We start from the raw sequence: 14,848 nt of genomic DNA, 5'->3' as shown, positions 1-14,848 counted from the left end.
AGCAAATCAGCAAATAAACTCTAAAATAGATTTATACCAAAATCCTCTTTTTTACATTGAGTTTACAGCTTCTATCCATTTGCCTGTACTATTTTTGGAGTTTCTTTCAAGAAAAGTCCAAGTTGCATTTTAGGGCCATGAACAAGTTCACGATACAATGTACTGGCAGACAGAACTTTTGCATACTAACGAGATCCACTCCTTGTTGCTTTTTTGTTGTTGGTGGTGGTGGTGTTTTAAACAGTTTTTGTTGTTTTTTTTTTGTGGGACAAGAGGTCAGATATCGATTCCTTTGACAAGAGACGCCTCCAGCGTAATGTTGAACTCCTGCAAGGTCTGCAGCACTCGAATCAAAGAATTCACTAGAGTGTGATCTTTAATCAGTGCTATGTCTTCATACATCTGTGCTGTGATCGGGCAGTCTGCGAGCAGGGCGATCCAGTGATGTAAAAGATGGTCTCTGACAAAGCAGCCATATAGAAACAGAAATAAAAATAAAGCAAAGTTAATTTCTCCTTTTTATGAAATGTTTTTGTTGCCGTTGTTCCTTGCCTTCCAGATAGGTTTACCATTTTCTCCATGTATTATTATAAGGTGGAGAAGGGGGGAGTAATCAGCTGGCACTTGTTTCAGAAGGGGACATCTTCATGCAAAACAAGCATTTCCAGGCTTTCCACTCCTCGTATCAAAAGATACGGTTCCCAGCAACCTGGAAGTCCCAGGCAAGCCCAGTGTTATTGGCCTGCTCCATTGCCTTTTAATGAGTAGTGACAAGTTCACCCAGCCAGGAAGGAAGAAGCCCCACTGATTCATGGTTTCCTGCTTTTATCTTCCAACCTTGCCAGCTAGGAGAGGCAGGCAGGCTACTCACATGGCCTGCTGCCCTTCTCTCATGTCTCAGTTGCCCAGCAATTCAATATTCATCTGTGTATCTACGATTTCCTGTACTTCACATTCATAGGAATTCAGGGTATAGTTGACTCTTCTTTGGTTACAAAGTACTTCAGAAGTAATAACTAAAATTCAAAACCCAGCACTTCTGTGGCTTTACCTTACTAATGTACATTTTATAACATATTTTTTCATTTTATTAAACTATTATTTAAAAAAAACAGTTTCTTCATACCTGGCTCCAAGACACACCAGCATCTGAAACTTGCCATCCTTCCCAATGTTTCTAGGAGTGTTGTTGATAGCAGTGATAAAGCGACAGAAATTCCTGGCCCTTGTCTGCCAATTCTCTTCCGGGACCATTTCATTCTGTTCAAGGGTCTCATAATATGTTTGTGCTTTTTCTTAAAAAGAATGGTGGGAGATAACGAGTATCATCAGCATACGCAGGATCCTAAAATAGCTCCAGTGCTTGGAATAAAGTAACCAGGCACCTGACCTTCACATTTAGATGACCACATTTAAAAATACCTCACTTTATAATGCTTTCCCCATAAGCTTGCTTACAAATTCACAATACTGCCCAATGCCCACATCTGAGAGGTAGCAAATCAGCACAAATATCAGGGTCATGGAGGGTACAATTCAAGCTCAAAGGCTTAGATTTATAGCTTGTCCTTGAATTTCCTGGGTGATTATGTCCAAGCACTGTTGGCCCTTTTTGTTTTTTTCCTGTGTGATTTGGTTCTGTGTTCCTCGTGTGTAAAACTGGAATTCCACTTCCCTTTCCCTGCACAGTTCTAACATGATTCTAGTATCTACTGAATTCTGATGGGCTGCAGTAACGATACAAGGAGAAGACTAATGTTAAAATACCTATGCAAAACACAGAAATACTATTTAAAGAGCAACTCCTTTTCTGTGTATTCAGTTGACTGATTCAGCTCTAGGGCAAAGGAATTAGACCTCTGTTTAAAAAACGTGTATGCTTATAAAACCCTTATTGCAACATCCAGTAGGACCAATAGCACAAGAATGATGTCTTCTGCTTTATAAGATGACTCAATCTCTCACAAGTGTGATTTATTGCTTTAGCAGTGCTGCGCTGTGTGACCGTATGCCAATTCCCCATCTCACTGAAAACATCCACACAAGGGAATCTTGTTTTACACTACCAGTACTAGTAAGACAGATGCCAATTACAGTGCCAATACACTGTCAACTCTGGCAGAAAACAGATGTTTTCTTCTTTCAACAATACAAGGACATAAGAGCTCTTACAGCAATTCAGCTGCAGAGACGCCTCTGACAAGCATGCTGTTCACACCAGCTAAGACAAAGTGGCAGTGATAAGGAATACAGATGTATATGTTTCAAAGACATAAACAGATTCTGATATATTTTCCTCACACTTACCTAAGAAGTCCCAAATAAAGACGTTTTTGAAGAGCCTGGGTGATTTAAATCCATGTTGAAATACTTGCTCAAGAGCTGAAACAAGTCCACTTTCTCCACACAGCAAGAGTGTCAGACTGCCTCTCTGCCAAGCACACACAAAGCACTTAACTCAGTTTGGCAGTTTAGAGACAGAAGGATTACATGCATTTATTAATCCAGGTTTTAAATAAATAGACACTCAAAGATACAGTATACTGTCAAACAACAACCCCAGACAGGATGGCTCATTTCTCACAAGTCCTCAGCTTTCCAAAATGCACTGACCTTCTTAAGAACCAAGGGCAGCCATCTCAGGGTCTCACCATATTCAAATGAAAACACAAAAAGGTCAAGATGAAGATCAATGTGCAAGTTTTACCTACAGTAATGAGTGTACAGGAAATTAAGGAGATGTTTTCCTCTTTTGCTAAGCAATGAAGATCACCAGTCCATTGTAACAGGTGCTTCAGATTTTCAAGAAAAGCAGCAATTAAAGCAATTTTAAACCTTAGGGAAATAATAATTCTCCTTTAGAACATCACGGTAAGTTGGTTGCAAACCCAGTGCATGATTCACTTGATTACTGTGTAAATACAATATTCAGTTTGAACTGAATATGAATTCGCTGCGCTAGCTGAACTTATGGAAGGTAGGCACAGAACGAATGGAAAGATTCACATGCAAATACTGATAACCTCCAAGGGATACATATATGGTAGCCAGCACTGTACTGCTACTTCTCAGAAAAGATGGAGTTTGACTCTTCAACAAAGGCACATTTTCTAAGCTTATATCCAGAAACATCTGCTGTGCCAGCTGAAGTAATTACACAGACAGCTTAAAAGTGTGAAGTCTTTGAAAGCATTTCTGGTCCTTCTTTGGTCATTTTTTGTTTTGGTTTGCTCTAAATGGCCCATGGCTTTTCATAAGTAGCCAAGATAACGCAAAAGAGACATTAAAAAGCCTTGTTAGCAGTCAACGCAGATGAAAAAATATTATTTAATCTAGACAGAACTCACCATTCCTGACAGTGGTTCAAGCAAGAATCGTAGGCAGAATATCACTCAACTTCTGATACCAGAATAGTACATTCAATTAACAGAATGTTCCAGATAGCAGCAAGACTGACATAACTGATGTCACACTACTCCAACAACTTCATCTCTGTATCTCATTTTTGCTCTACTTAAGGAATTTTCAGACAAAGATGGCTGTTCATCCCATTCAGACTTTTTTTACTACCGTATGTTCTCAAACACTAGTATGAGTTTCCAGACAAGAGTGCCACTACACAGCTGACAACTCCTCACCTCTTTCTCTGGCTTGTGAAAATGCTTAACAATGCCATTGACAGCTTCACCAATAGCTTCTTGTATCTGACCAGTATTTAGCTCTGCAAAATACAAAAATATTTCCAATCACTTTAGAAACACTTTAAAACTTGAACCTGTGCATGATGGATATTGAACCTTGTGCATATCACAAAACAGAAAAGATACATGAACCAACCTAATGAAAATGTGCTGGCTTACTGGCAATGGAAATCCAGCTCTACTTTTATTTACCGTGGGGAAAGATGAAATGGAGATTTGGATGTGTTTTTCTTTTTTAATATCAAAATTATAACTGTGGTGTTTGAACACAACAACAGATGGAAATGGTATTTATGTATTACATGAATTTTCAGACCCAAAGCCCAAAGCTGAAAAATGGAAATGATATTTCATTATGACCACAGACATCTTGGAAATACATTCTGTGATAGTTTTCTGTAAATCCAAGTATGCTTGGGTGCAAAATAACCAACTTACCAGGAAAAAGATAAAAGAAGAACAACAGAAAACTGATATTCATTAATAGAAACAACTAACAGGCTTTCTCAACCATGAAGTACATGACAACAAATTTCTATTTTCCCCCCTAACACTCATTTCACAAAAGAAGGACAAAATAGAAAATATCAGCAATGCAGCTAAGCACTGGAGACGGAGTCCAGAGACATCTGGACTTGAAGACTTTAAGAATCTGAGCGCCTAAAATCCTGAGCAACCCATTCTAACTCAGAATTTAGTTGCACTCAGAGCACATCAGCTGTGCTAAGTGAGCTTCACAGGTCCTGTCCAAGAAGAAAATTTCCAGCTCTGTTGCAAGCAGCTTTCCACAAGTAGCAATGCAGGACCTTACAAGGCAATCCCCATCACTTACTTGGCTTATTGTTTGGTGATATAGTGACCAATCTTCTGATCATGCTTGGTGACTGCTGCAAAGGAGGGGTTCGACACTGCCGCTCATCAACCTCAGTGTTGGATGTCAGCAGCTCTCCCACCAGGATCCTCTCTAAGCTGCCATCATCCATTCCTTTTCCAAGCCACCTTCCACAGGGAAACCTGAGAACAAAGAACAGATATTTGGATTGAGTCCAAATCCAGATTCAATTCCATGCCAAAGACTTTCAAGTGCAGTGCACAAAATCCAAATTCTGCTAATACTGTTATTAGAAATACTTCACTCATCAAACAAATGAACAAATTATTTGATCTGGTTTTTGCCAGCAGGGGGAGCAAAAGTAAAACAGTTTTTCTGCTCCGTGTTCATCTCAATTTTGGCACCAGATAACCTGTAAACAGTGCCAGCATTTGTCTCATGTCTTACATGCAGTGCTTGATCTGGGGGCTATGGAGGAAAGAAATGGAAGACCCACTACCAAGTACTGATGGGTGGCAAATACAGCCATGCTTTTATGGAATACTTAACACAGAAGGCAAGCTACAAAAAAAAGAAACCAACAACATATACTGACACACCAGATCACCAACACATGTATTGAAATTGGGATATCATGTCAGACACCAGAAAGCACTTGTGCTCACTAGCTCATCAGCACTTTCTGAGAACCAGTGTTGACGTCTGTTTAATTTGCCCAATCAGAAAACTGAATGGCATCCAAAAACATAATCTTGCCTCTTCATTTAATCACAAACAAGCTCTCATGAAGAACAGAGTGGACCTATCCACCAGCTTCTCCTCAACATGAGCCTGACAGTTTCTCTAAACAAAGGACAAGGCATCAAACCATGCTGCACTTAACACAAACGAGTTTAAATTCCAACTGTAAATCTTGTTCCCTTACTTTCACTGAGCAAACACTCATTAGCCGCTGTGTTACAGCTTGTGTTCAAGTTTTCCTCTCTAACAATTAGAAAGCTCAACCTTAATTCAAAACACCACCCATGTTTGGCAAGCAGCAAGCTCTAACTTGCTATTTCTCCCTTGGGCTCACAGCATGTTCTTTTAAAGATGCACAACAGTGAACTCATCTTCTCCACCGATGCTTGGAGGGTAGACAAGAGCATGTGCAAACTGAAAACTCTGTTTAATTTTGTAAGAGTCATGATTTGTTTAATGCCAGAAGCTAAATGACCTTTATACGTCTTCAGGTAGCAGCTTCTGTAGATGGAGTCCCAGCAGATAAGACCTTTCTAAGCAAACAAGCCCGTCTATACCACCTTCCTGCATAAATTCTACTTACCCAACAGGAAATGTCAGGATGATACTTACTTGTAAGTATGCCCTGTTATTTCATTTCTGACCATAACATACTCCACTAGCCACTTGGCATACAGCCCTGAATTATCATGTCCTATTTGCACCGTGGTCAGTTTTCCCAAGTTCTGGCACTGCAAATTAAACAAAGAATTGGTCAGAGTAAACAGAAGGAGAGAGCGGTATGCTGAATAAGTAAACTATTGGAGAACATGCTGAGATGTGCCATCAGAAACACAGCTCTCCTTTCCTGACTGCACGACTGATTCTGAGCTTTTTAAGGATGAGCTGCTTTATTTGTTTTTGTTCATTGTTGCTTCGTTGTGTTTGGCTCTTTTAATACTGCTTTGATCAGCAGAAAGTTTCAGATAAACGACATCTTTTCAGAAATCTTACCTATCAACACAGTAAGGAATCAGTCAATTTATCTGAGCATGGTGTTATCTATAGATAAAATCTGCTATGTACAGGCACAGGAGGTATGTGTGACTAACCACATACAGACCACAGATACAAAAAGTACATTAAGATGACACTGCAAGGGGAGAGTTAAGAACTGAATAAAAAGAACATTTAAAGCATTCTTATATGGTTTAATACATACCTCAAAAGTCATTTCTAATATATTCCTGGGAATCTGCAAGACTCCTGTTTCACCCAGTTCTCCTGAGATACATATCCAAGGATTGGCTGTAAACATGGAGCCACCAAGTTTCTTGCTAGGAACAATCAATATATGGTATGGTATCACTGCAAACACAAGAAAAAATAGCACTTCTGAAATGGGAAAAGGATAATTATGGAACCTCTTTAATGAATAGAAAAAAGATATGGTAATCCTGCACTGCCATGAAACATTAAAAACAAAGCAAAACATACAAATGTAAGAGTTCCTATTTAATCACACTAACACTTGCTCGCTAAAGACTGATTGACAATTGAAACAGTGATCAAGAAGTATAGCTGATAGCAAAACACCATCAAATGACAGAAGCAATACGGATGGGACATTGTCCCACATTATTTTCCATTTAGCAGTCATGAAGATAGTTACTTGTATCCAGCTTAGATAGGAGCAAGTAAGGACAGTCTCCATATAGCCAGGACTACATGCCCAGCTCCAAATTGTGTGTGTGTGCACACATACCACCCAGCTAATAACCAAATCTTTTACTTACAGGGCTTGCCTACAGAAGCATCCAGTACTGTGGCTAAACAGTGACAGTGAAAATCCATTATAACACTGCAAGTTTCTAAGTGCCATATTGCTCTTAATTATGCTAACTTGAAGATGTTTTCATTATAAAACTCAATATAGTTTCTCTCCCTTTCACCACACACATCCAAAATTTCAGGTCCCCTGGTCTACCAGTGCCTAAGTTACAGCCCCTTCTTTGACTCAGAAAACAGAAGGAAATACATATGCCCTTCAATCACGCAGTATCTCATACATGGCTCCCTATTAACCAAACTATTTTTGTAACAAAACCCAATTACCTGAATAGTCAATGCGTTTCCTGGCCATTTGCCTTTATTTTACAGTGCATAAATGGATTAGAGTTAGGGCTTTTCAGCTGAAGTATTTAATACATTTCTCCCTCAACATTTCTTCAGCTGTCAGCGTCCTCAAGAAAGCACTTGGTGGTTAGATTTTCTTACAAGTTTGATGCTTGTGGCATTAAAGAGTGAATTAAGATGTTTTTTAATTTGCTGTGCTGACAGTCTTAAAGAAACAACTGGAGAACATCCAGCAGACCAGACTGTAGCCCTGTCCAGCACCTGCCCACAAGATCAAAAACTATTCTGCTTACCTCTCTGCTTGTTTTGTCTTTCATACACACAAACACGTATTGTAACAAACATACAAGGATAGCTCTTACCATGGGGACTGAAGGATGCTCTCACATAGATCCACCCTCAATTTTATAAGCCTTGCTAAATTTTTTCCTTATGCTATCTTATTAGCAAGGTTCTATGTTGCAGAGTTCTGGTGCGATCCTCAGTGTGTATTTACCAAGTTAGAAATAAATGCCTTGGGCAACACATGGAAAGAACACTACTGCCCAGCAGAAAGCATTGCAGAAACAGCAACAGAGTACACAGATACCAGAAAGAAAACACAACAACTACGTGAAGGAACATTGCTCAGAATTGTTTATAAATCTGAGTAATCACTCAAATAATTCTGGAGATCAGAGCTCCGGGGAAAGCAAATACTTACGGATTGTTGTGAAAACATTGGTAAAGCAAAAGTAATCAACAGCATTGAATGACAGGAGATGATATAAGAATTGTTCTTTCTCATCATCACAGCGGAGGAATGCGTAACGCTTGTAGAGTTTTCTGACAAAGCAAAACAAATCATCTGTCATGGTAACAGGATTCTTGTAGTGAAATGTTTTCTGTTATGCATATTTATCAGGTAAACTATGAGGAATGTGCAAGCAATTACAAATGAAAAATGATACTTGTAGGGACAACACAATTCAATATGCCAAACTAGGCAGACATTAAGTCTGAAATCTCCAAGTCATCAGACCAATGTTCCACACTACTTGACTCCACTTGAAAGCAAGGTCTGTGGGTATACTTAAAAAAAAAAGAAAAAGAAAAAAAAAAAGATGAATCTAATGCTCCTTTTAATTGTCTTTAGAAAAATAACAATGAGACAGCCAAAAATCTATAAACTTTAGAGCTCCTGAGATCCAAAATCATATGCATGCTGAGGTGGCTTCAACTCCTACTATTCTCTCAGTCCTGAGTTACAAATTCTTTGCAAGGACTGCAACACGACAGAGAACTGCAACTTCTTTTACAAGGAAATATCAAAAGATGTAGCTCTGTAGCCTTCTCTCACTAGAATAGACCCTGTGCAGAAAAAATGCATTGTAAATGGAAACAAACTTATATATATTACTCAATCAAATTAGAGAATTAACTGCAAGACCGGCAACTGTGAAACCTTGACAAGATTTTACAAGAAATTACAAGCACTAATTTTGATTGGAAAATACTTTTTGAAGTTGCTCAGTTGCATATGACAGCCACCACTATTTCTGTTAATTATGCAGTCCATAAATAGTAATAGTATTGGTCAATAATCATAAAAGATCACTGCTCACTGTCATCATGCACTGGGAAAAAGGACAATCAAAGGAAAGCAAAGCAGTACTCTCCACAGTTGCAGAAAGAGGACCAAGATAAAACCTTGGCTCAGCAAAGTAGTTGAGTTTAGAACTAAGCCCTGAGCCCCTAGCAATTTTTCAAGTTCTCAGCTCAAAGCTGCAGAAAGTCTACAGCTGACAGAACTGATTACGTAGCTGAAGAACCCCAGTATTACATCATCCTGACCAAACAGCTCATACACTACCAGTACAGAGACACACATAAAAGGCTGGTCTTTGCCATTCTTTCTTCACACTGCTAAGCAGATGAAAGAACAGGCATTTCAGGGTTTGCAAAGTCAAATAATGAAATAGAATTAATTTTTAAAAGCTTTGCTCAAGATAAACCATCTTACTTTGTGAGTTCATGATCTGAAAGCAGCTGTTTCAGATGCCTAGAGAGCAACTTCTTTTCCATAGAGAGACGAACCCAGGCTCTGGCTTTGCCAACGTCTGTTTTGATTTCACTGATGTTCTGGATATGCCTGAAAGAAGAAAACAAAAAACATTACCCAGAATTTTCAAAGCTCTTTGAACCAAGCTAGGCCGAAAAAGGGATTTTACCAAGAATGCAAAATACCAGGTAAACTATTGGAAAAAGAAATGTGGTCACCTTAATATTCAACAATAGCTCAATTCTTTGCATATCTAGCTGGAAAAGAATAAGAATCTCAAAAGGAAAAAACTGCAAAGTACCCTATTAACAAAATTCTAAAGCATTCCCATTGCCTCACATGATTTAAGGACCTGATCACTGCAAGATTTACGTCAGTGTGCTTTGGAAAAGTAAATACTGTCTTTCGATGCTCAAAAACAGCTTTTCTAACATAAAACACACAAAGGGTATGCTTTGAAAAGACAAGCAGGACCCCTGAAACACCTCAACTCACTCCTTCCTAAAAAAAAAAAAAAAAAAAAAAAAAAGAAAGTAGAAAAGTAAAAAAGTGTTGGCAAACAAAAAAGTTCTTCAAGCTGAATCTAGAAGTTCTGCATCTTGTTTTTTGATGTGCTGAAAAAAGGACACGTAGCAGAAGGCAGTTATGCATGCTTATTCATACTACAACAGTTAATGTTAGACAAATTCTTTTTTTTTTTTTTAATTTACATTAAACATGTTCTTTAGAATGCTTTCTTCACTCAGAAGCAAGATTTAGCTCAAAGCTATGCACGTCAACTTGGAAATGATTAGGAAAATACATACGTTACACTCATGTCTCTATGGAAATAAATACGGAATATTATGAAAGGACAAAAACTGATTCAGGATACTTCTATAAACTAGTAGCTAGTACAATGTCAAGTCTCCTCAGTATGAAATATGCTTTTGTAGAAGTCAGTGAGAAGGCTGCACTACAGACTTTCAAAATGTTTCCAGCAGGTTTCCACCCACATTTCCCTATTTTGGTGTATTGGCCTTTCCAATACAGTAAACATGATGCACAAACAAATGTATGCACATTTCTTGGAGTTTTTTCCATCTGCACTGCTTTTAATAACTCAAACTCACCTCATATCCTGGACCAGAGAGATCCTGAGAGGTGACATGCCTGGACTGGTATCCGACTTTCTTCTTTCTGAATCAAGAAGTATTCCTAGATCCAAAAGAACAGAATCTCTTGTTAGTAGAAATCCACCTAAATATTCTTAAATTAATACAGAAAAGGTAAATTAATACCAAGTTGCATGTAGAAAAGGGTAGGTTTCTTTGTCGTTCGTTTTTGCTTACTTAAGTTTAAAATTAAGACTCATAAGTAGTGGTCCCTACTGCATTTTTTTCTTTCTGCTGATCTACAGCTTTGCAAAGATATCATAGCATATTTCCATTACTAATGAAAAGAGAGTATGATATCTAGAAAAGATGCTCACACAGATCAGCACATGCTGAGCATTAACACATTAATGAGATCTGGTTCAGCTGAAACTGGTATGACAGCAACTGGGTTAAAACAAATACCAGTCAAGTAGCATTTTTTTACAGACTACTGTATTTTCTTCCCACATGGTCAAACCGAAAGGCAATGCTGAGACTTGAAAACTATGTTCAGTGTATTTTACTCTGTACACCACAACTGTACGTGCAACCAATCTGCACACTCCTGTAACACCACTAGCTTTTAAACTAGCACGTTTGGCGTTTTAAGCAACATTACTACTCTGGTCAAATTTCACTCTAGAATCATGCCACATATTACATTCCCCAAACCTGATTCACTAATAGTAAAAAAAACCCTAAGACTGGTGCTACCTTTCATCTGATATTAAAAAAAAAAAAAAAAAAAAAGCCCTGTGTGCAAGAACAAGGGACACTCAGGAGACCCTAATATTTTCAGGGCCTTGGGCATGCTAGCCCTGCTAAGCAATTTGCTTAAAGCAACTTTAAAAAAAAAAAAAAAAAGAAATCCAAAACCTGATAAAAATCCATTATTCTGTCCATAAATTATACCTTATGTCTCCAACTGAGGAAACATAACCAACGGATATTATGTGCAATATTACTTTTAATACAACACTTATGTCAAATCTCACAATGCATTTCTTAAGCGTGCTTTGAATTTTGTAATTATTTTTATTTTTTTTTTTTTTAAATACAGTACAACACAACTCTGTGCTTCCACATGTTCCCCTAACCCCTTCTATGCACAATATAGTTTGCCAATCAGGCAGTCAGTAGGACTCATACAGAGGATGTTACACTGGAGCAGATTCACTTTAATGCATCTCTGAAGCACCAGATATTCCTGGTGTCTGAATACTGCAATCACAAATAAGTAGGCTCAATCCAAATAAGTTTACTTTTCACAAGATGTACTGAGACAATACATCATGTCCATATTAATTCTGTGGCAAACAGAATGCTTGATTCAGTTACATTAAGTGAAGGCTATGTCCAGGGAAACAATTTGCACAGTGCAAATCTGCAAGCAGATCTTAGTCGTTGTTTCTTTTTATTATCATCTTCTAGTAGAAGCTAATCTTACCTGAGGTACTGAAACTGCCTGATGTTGTTTTCCTCTGCCTGTTTTCAAGGTAATGTAGCAGATGAGACCACAAAGCAGACTTCCCCTAAAATTAAAAATATATTAGTTACTGTGACATACGGGATCTCAATTAAAAAAAAAAAAAAAAAAACAAAAAAACAACTACTAGCTGAATAAAACTAGCTGAATAAAAAAGTTTAAATCATCATAGAAAGGAACAGCTTCAAATACGTTTGTCCTCATTGATTTAGAAACAAACACAAAAAGACAAAAGTTGCAGGTGCTTGGGAGCTGTAAAGAGGATGAGAAGGAAAAGCAAAGTCAAAAACTATCGGGGTCTAATGATTCCAATAACAGAGAAAAGTCAGCTGAGCCTCATTTGTCCCTGGTTGTTGACATAAGATGAAAACATCTGAAGCCTTATAAAACTTAATGCATAAGCAGAATTTTCAGTCTGAGACAAAGTCACCACTCTTATGCAGTTCTTCCTCCCTGCACCTCCAGCAGCGTGCTGGCAAGAGACACAGAACCAGCCTGAGTAAACTATCTCATACCCACACCAAGTTTTTTGTCTTTTGCACAACTGTTCCCATCAAGGTAATTCAGGGCTACAGGTGCATGTTGTCAGTTTTCAGAATCTCCTAAGATCTCCCTCAATTTCAAGCAAACAACCTGGACAATTACAAACACAGTAACAAACAACAACAAAAATCCAACAACTCACACACACACACACACACACACACAGAAAAAACAAACAACCACAAGACAGGCAACAAGAGCTGGTCAGTAAGACAGGCTGCAGTTCCGTACTTTATAAAAACAACTTTAAAGTCAGGGATGCAGTATTTAGGTCAAGACAAATCTGACAGATAATGCTAAAAGTTGCATCCCGCACATTATGTTGCTTCCTTCAACCTCTGGGGGCTTAAAATAGAAGGCAGGAAATTTTTCATGGACAAATTTTTAAGATTCTTGGACTTATCCTAAAATATTTTGCATGATAAATCGAAGGTATCAAAGCTACAGAAAGCAACATTAATTGAGCAGGGTCCCCTCCAGCACATGAATTGCACTAATACACAAAGGAAATTCCTTACTATTAGCTATTATCTTCCTAAATTACTATGTTAGGTGGAAATGTTTAGCAATTATGCATTTCAGAAAAACAGTCATTATAAAGCCAGGCTTTTAGTTACAACCTTGTGCAGAAAGAAACCATGACAGAAAAGCAAGAGTTGCCCATTCAGTACTATCAATGTCATCTAGAAATCATGCGAGTATCTTCCTGAAATGCTGTAATTATAATTCAACTCTTAAAGTTAAAAAATAACAATAAATTTAAATCTTTAATCTTCAACCAGTTCAATCCCACAGCTCTCTACAGTACTACTAAGGGCTTATTTCAAGACATTACATCTACCCCAAAATGAAGCAACATGTCTCTAGAAGGTAAAGCAGAAATTGCCCTTTTACATCTGTGTTGAGAGAAATATATTAAAAATATGCATTTAGTGGTGAAGTTATCAAAAGAGTTCAGAGAAGCTCAGCGCCTCAATACCTGACAGATCCAACACGGGAAGCCAAAAACTGTGAGTCTTATAAAAATATAAAAAGAGACTATGAAAATATCACCAGGGAATGGTTACATTGAAAATGATGTTTATTTGAATAAACATACACATGCACAGTCTAGTATTCAGCATCTTGCTGCCATGGCAAAGAGAACTGCAACAGATCACATAAAGCAGCAAACAAAGGATCCTGCAGCAAATAGATGTCAACAATCATGATGAATGTAAGAACTCATGCAGTATATATCTGCTCACTTCCTTTACCATCATGTTACTCTCCTTTAACTTCAAATAGCAATGATGATGTCAACTATTTCTAAAGGGGAAAGGAAGACAGCCTAAGGAAAGCAGTGGGACAGAAAACAGGCAAGGGAATAATCAAGGTCTTCTACAACTCCCCCCACACTGCTTTGGGCAAAGGAAGTTGCAGATTCACTTTGCATGTGGAAAAAATCAGTAGGTAAAAAGCGTTGGACGGCAAGGGATCATCGGGAGGGAAGAGGTAAAAGCAAGGACTGGTAGAAGGAAAAACCATCCTCATTACTATCATCAATTGAGAAAGAAGAGTCTTCCTTGGCTCACTATCGAAAAATAAAGTAAAAATCAATGTATGAAACAGCCAGCTTTGAATATTTAATAAAGGCCAGACTACACAGAGAATGAGTAGCGTTTTTTTTTATACTGTGGATCATAGTATTAGACACACAGCACTTCCTCCATCAGGCCTCTATTATATTCCATCACTCTATTTATTCCACCATTCAGCACTGTTTGCCAACATCTGCAATCAATCCAAAGCAATAACCTTATGTAGGGTTGGCCGTCTGGTGGTCTGAAAGGCCCAAATCTGAGTTGAAGCAGAGTATACTGATGCTCTGTCTTCTAAGACGAAAGCAGTACAGCTTCTATCCTAAGTAATATACAAGAGGGAAGGGAGAGAGTCACATGATAAATCTTCACATAGAGAAACTAATGCTATAAAAGTCTGAAGGAGAGCAGATTTAAACACTGGTGTTTGAGTGCTCGGGAAAGAAATACTGAATTACAGTTGTCTGGATTATGTACTTATTCTGCAAATACTTTTTTTGTTTTTAAAAAAGAGGAAAAGAAAAAGGAAAGAGAAATGTTACAAATCATTACTTTCCTTGTTATGCATTTGTACAAATGAGGAGAGGATAAAGGCCAGTAAAACTCCACCTAATCCCACTAAGTGACAACCAGCTACTTGTTTCACATGAAAAGCAACCCTTCCAATTAGTGG

The 14,848-nt window shown here is 38.0% G+C and overlaps 1 protein-coding gene across 4 annotated transcripts in view; it reads right to left on the bottom strand.

Annotated features, from left to right (window-relative positions):
- Positions 1 to 276: 276 nt before the first annotated feature.
- Positions 277 to 14,848, bottom strand: part of DENND5A (DENN domain containing 5A) — a gene marked incomplete at both ends in the record, with an annotated part of 58,110 nt that continues 43,538 nt past the window's right edge. For 2 of the 4 annotated variants that reach the window (XM_079537004.1, XM_079537005.1), the window contains 12 exons: positions 277 to 460; positions 1,127 to 1,295; positions 2,308 to 2,431; positions 3,639 to 3,721; positions 4,534 to 4,715; positions 5,887 to 6,005; positions 6,476 to 6,621; positions 8,093 to 8,214; positions 9,392 to 9,520; positions 10,543 to 10,627; positions 12,014 to 12,098; positions 14,393 to 14,497. In XM_079537004.1, coding sequence (XP_079393130.1) covers positions 277 to 460; positions 1,127 to 1,295; positions 2,308 to 2,431; positions 3,639 to 3,721; positions 4,534 to 4,715; positions 5,887 to 6,005; positions 6,476 to 6,621; positions 8,093 to 8,214; positions 9,392 to 9,520; positions 10,543 to 10,627; positions 12,014 to 12,098; positions 14,393 to 14,497 — 1,533 coding nt within the window. The remainder of the gene's footprint in view (positions 461 to 1,126; positions 1,296 to 2,307; positions 2,432 to 3,638; positions 3,722 to 4,533; positions 4,716 to 5,886; positions 6,006 to 6,475; positions 6,622 to 8,092; positions 8,215 to 9,391; positions 9,521 to 10,542; positions 10,628 to 12,013; positions 12,099 to 14,392; positions 14,498 to 14,848) is intronic. The other 2 variants (XM_079537006.1, XM_079537007.1) reach the window with 1 other exon arrangement.

Source organism: Tetrao urogallus (assembly GCF_951394365.1).
Source record: "Tetrao urogallus genome assembly, chromosome: 6".
In the NCBI taxonomy this organism is placed as follows: Eukaryota; Metazoa; Chordata; class Aves; order Galliformes; family Phasianidae; genus Tetrao; species Tetrao urogallus.
Note: the sequence above shows the minus strand (reverse complement) of the source record. Positions and strands in the feature narration are given on the sequence as shown.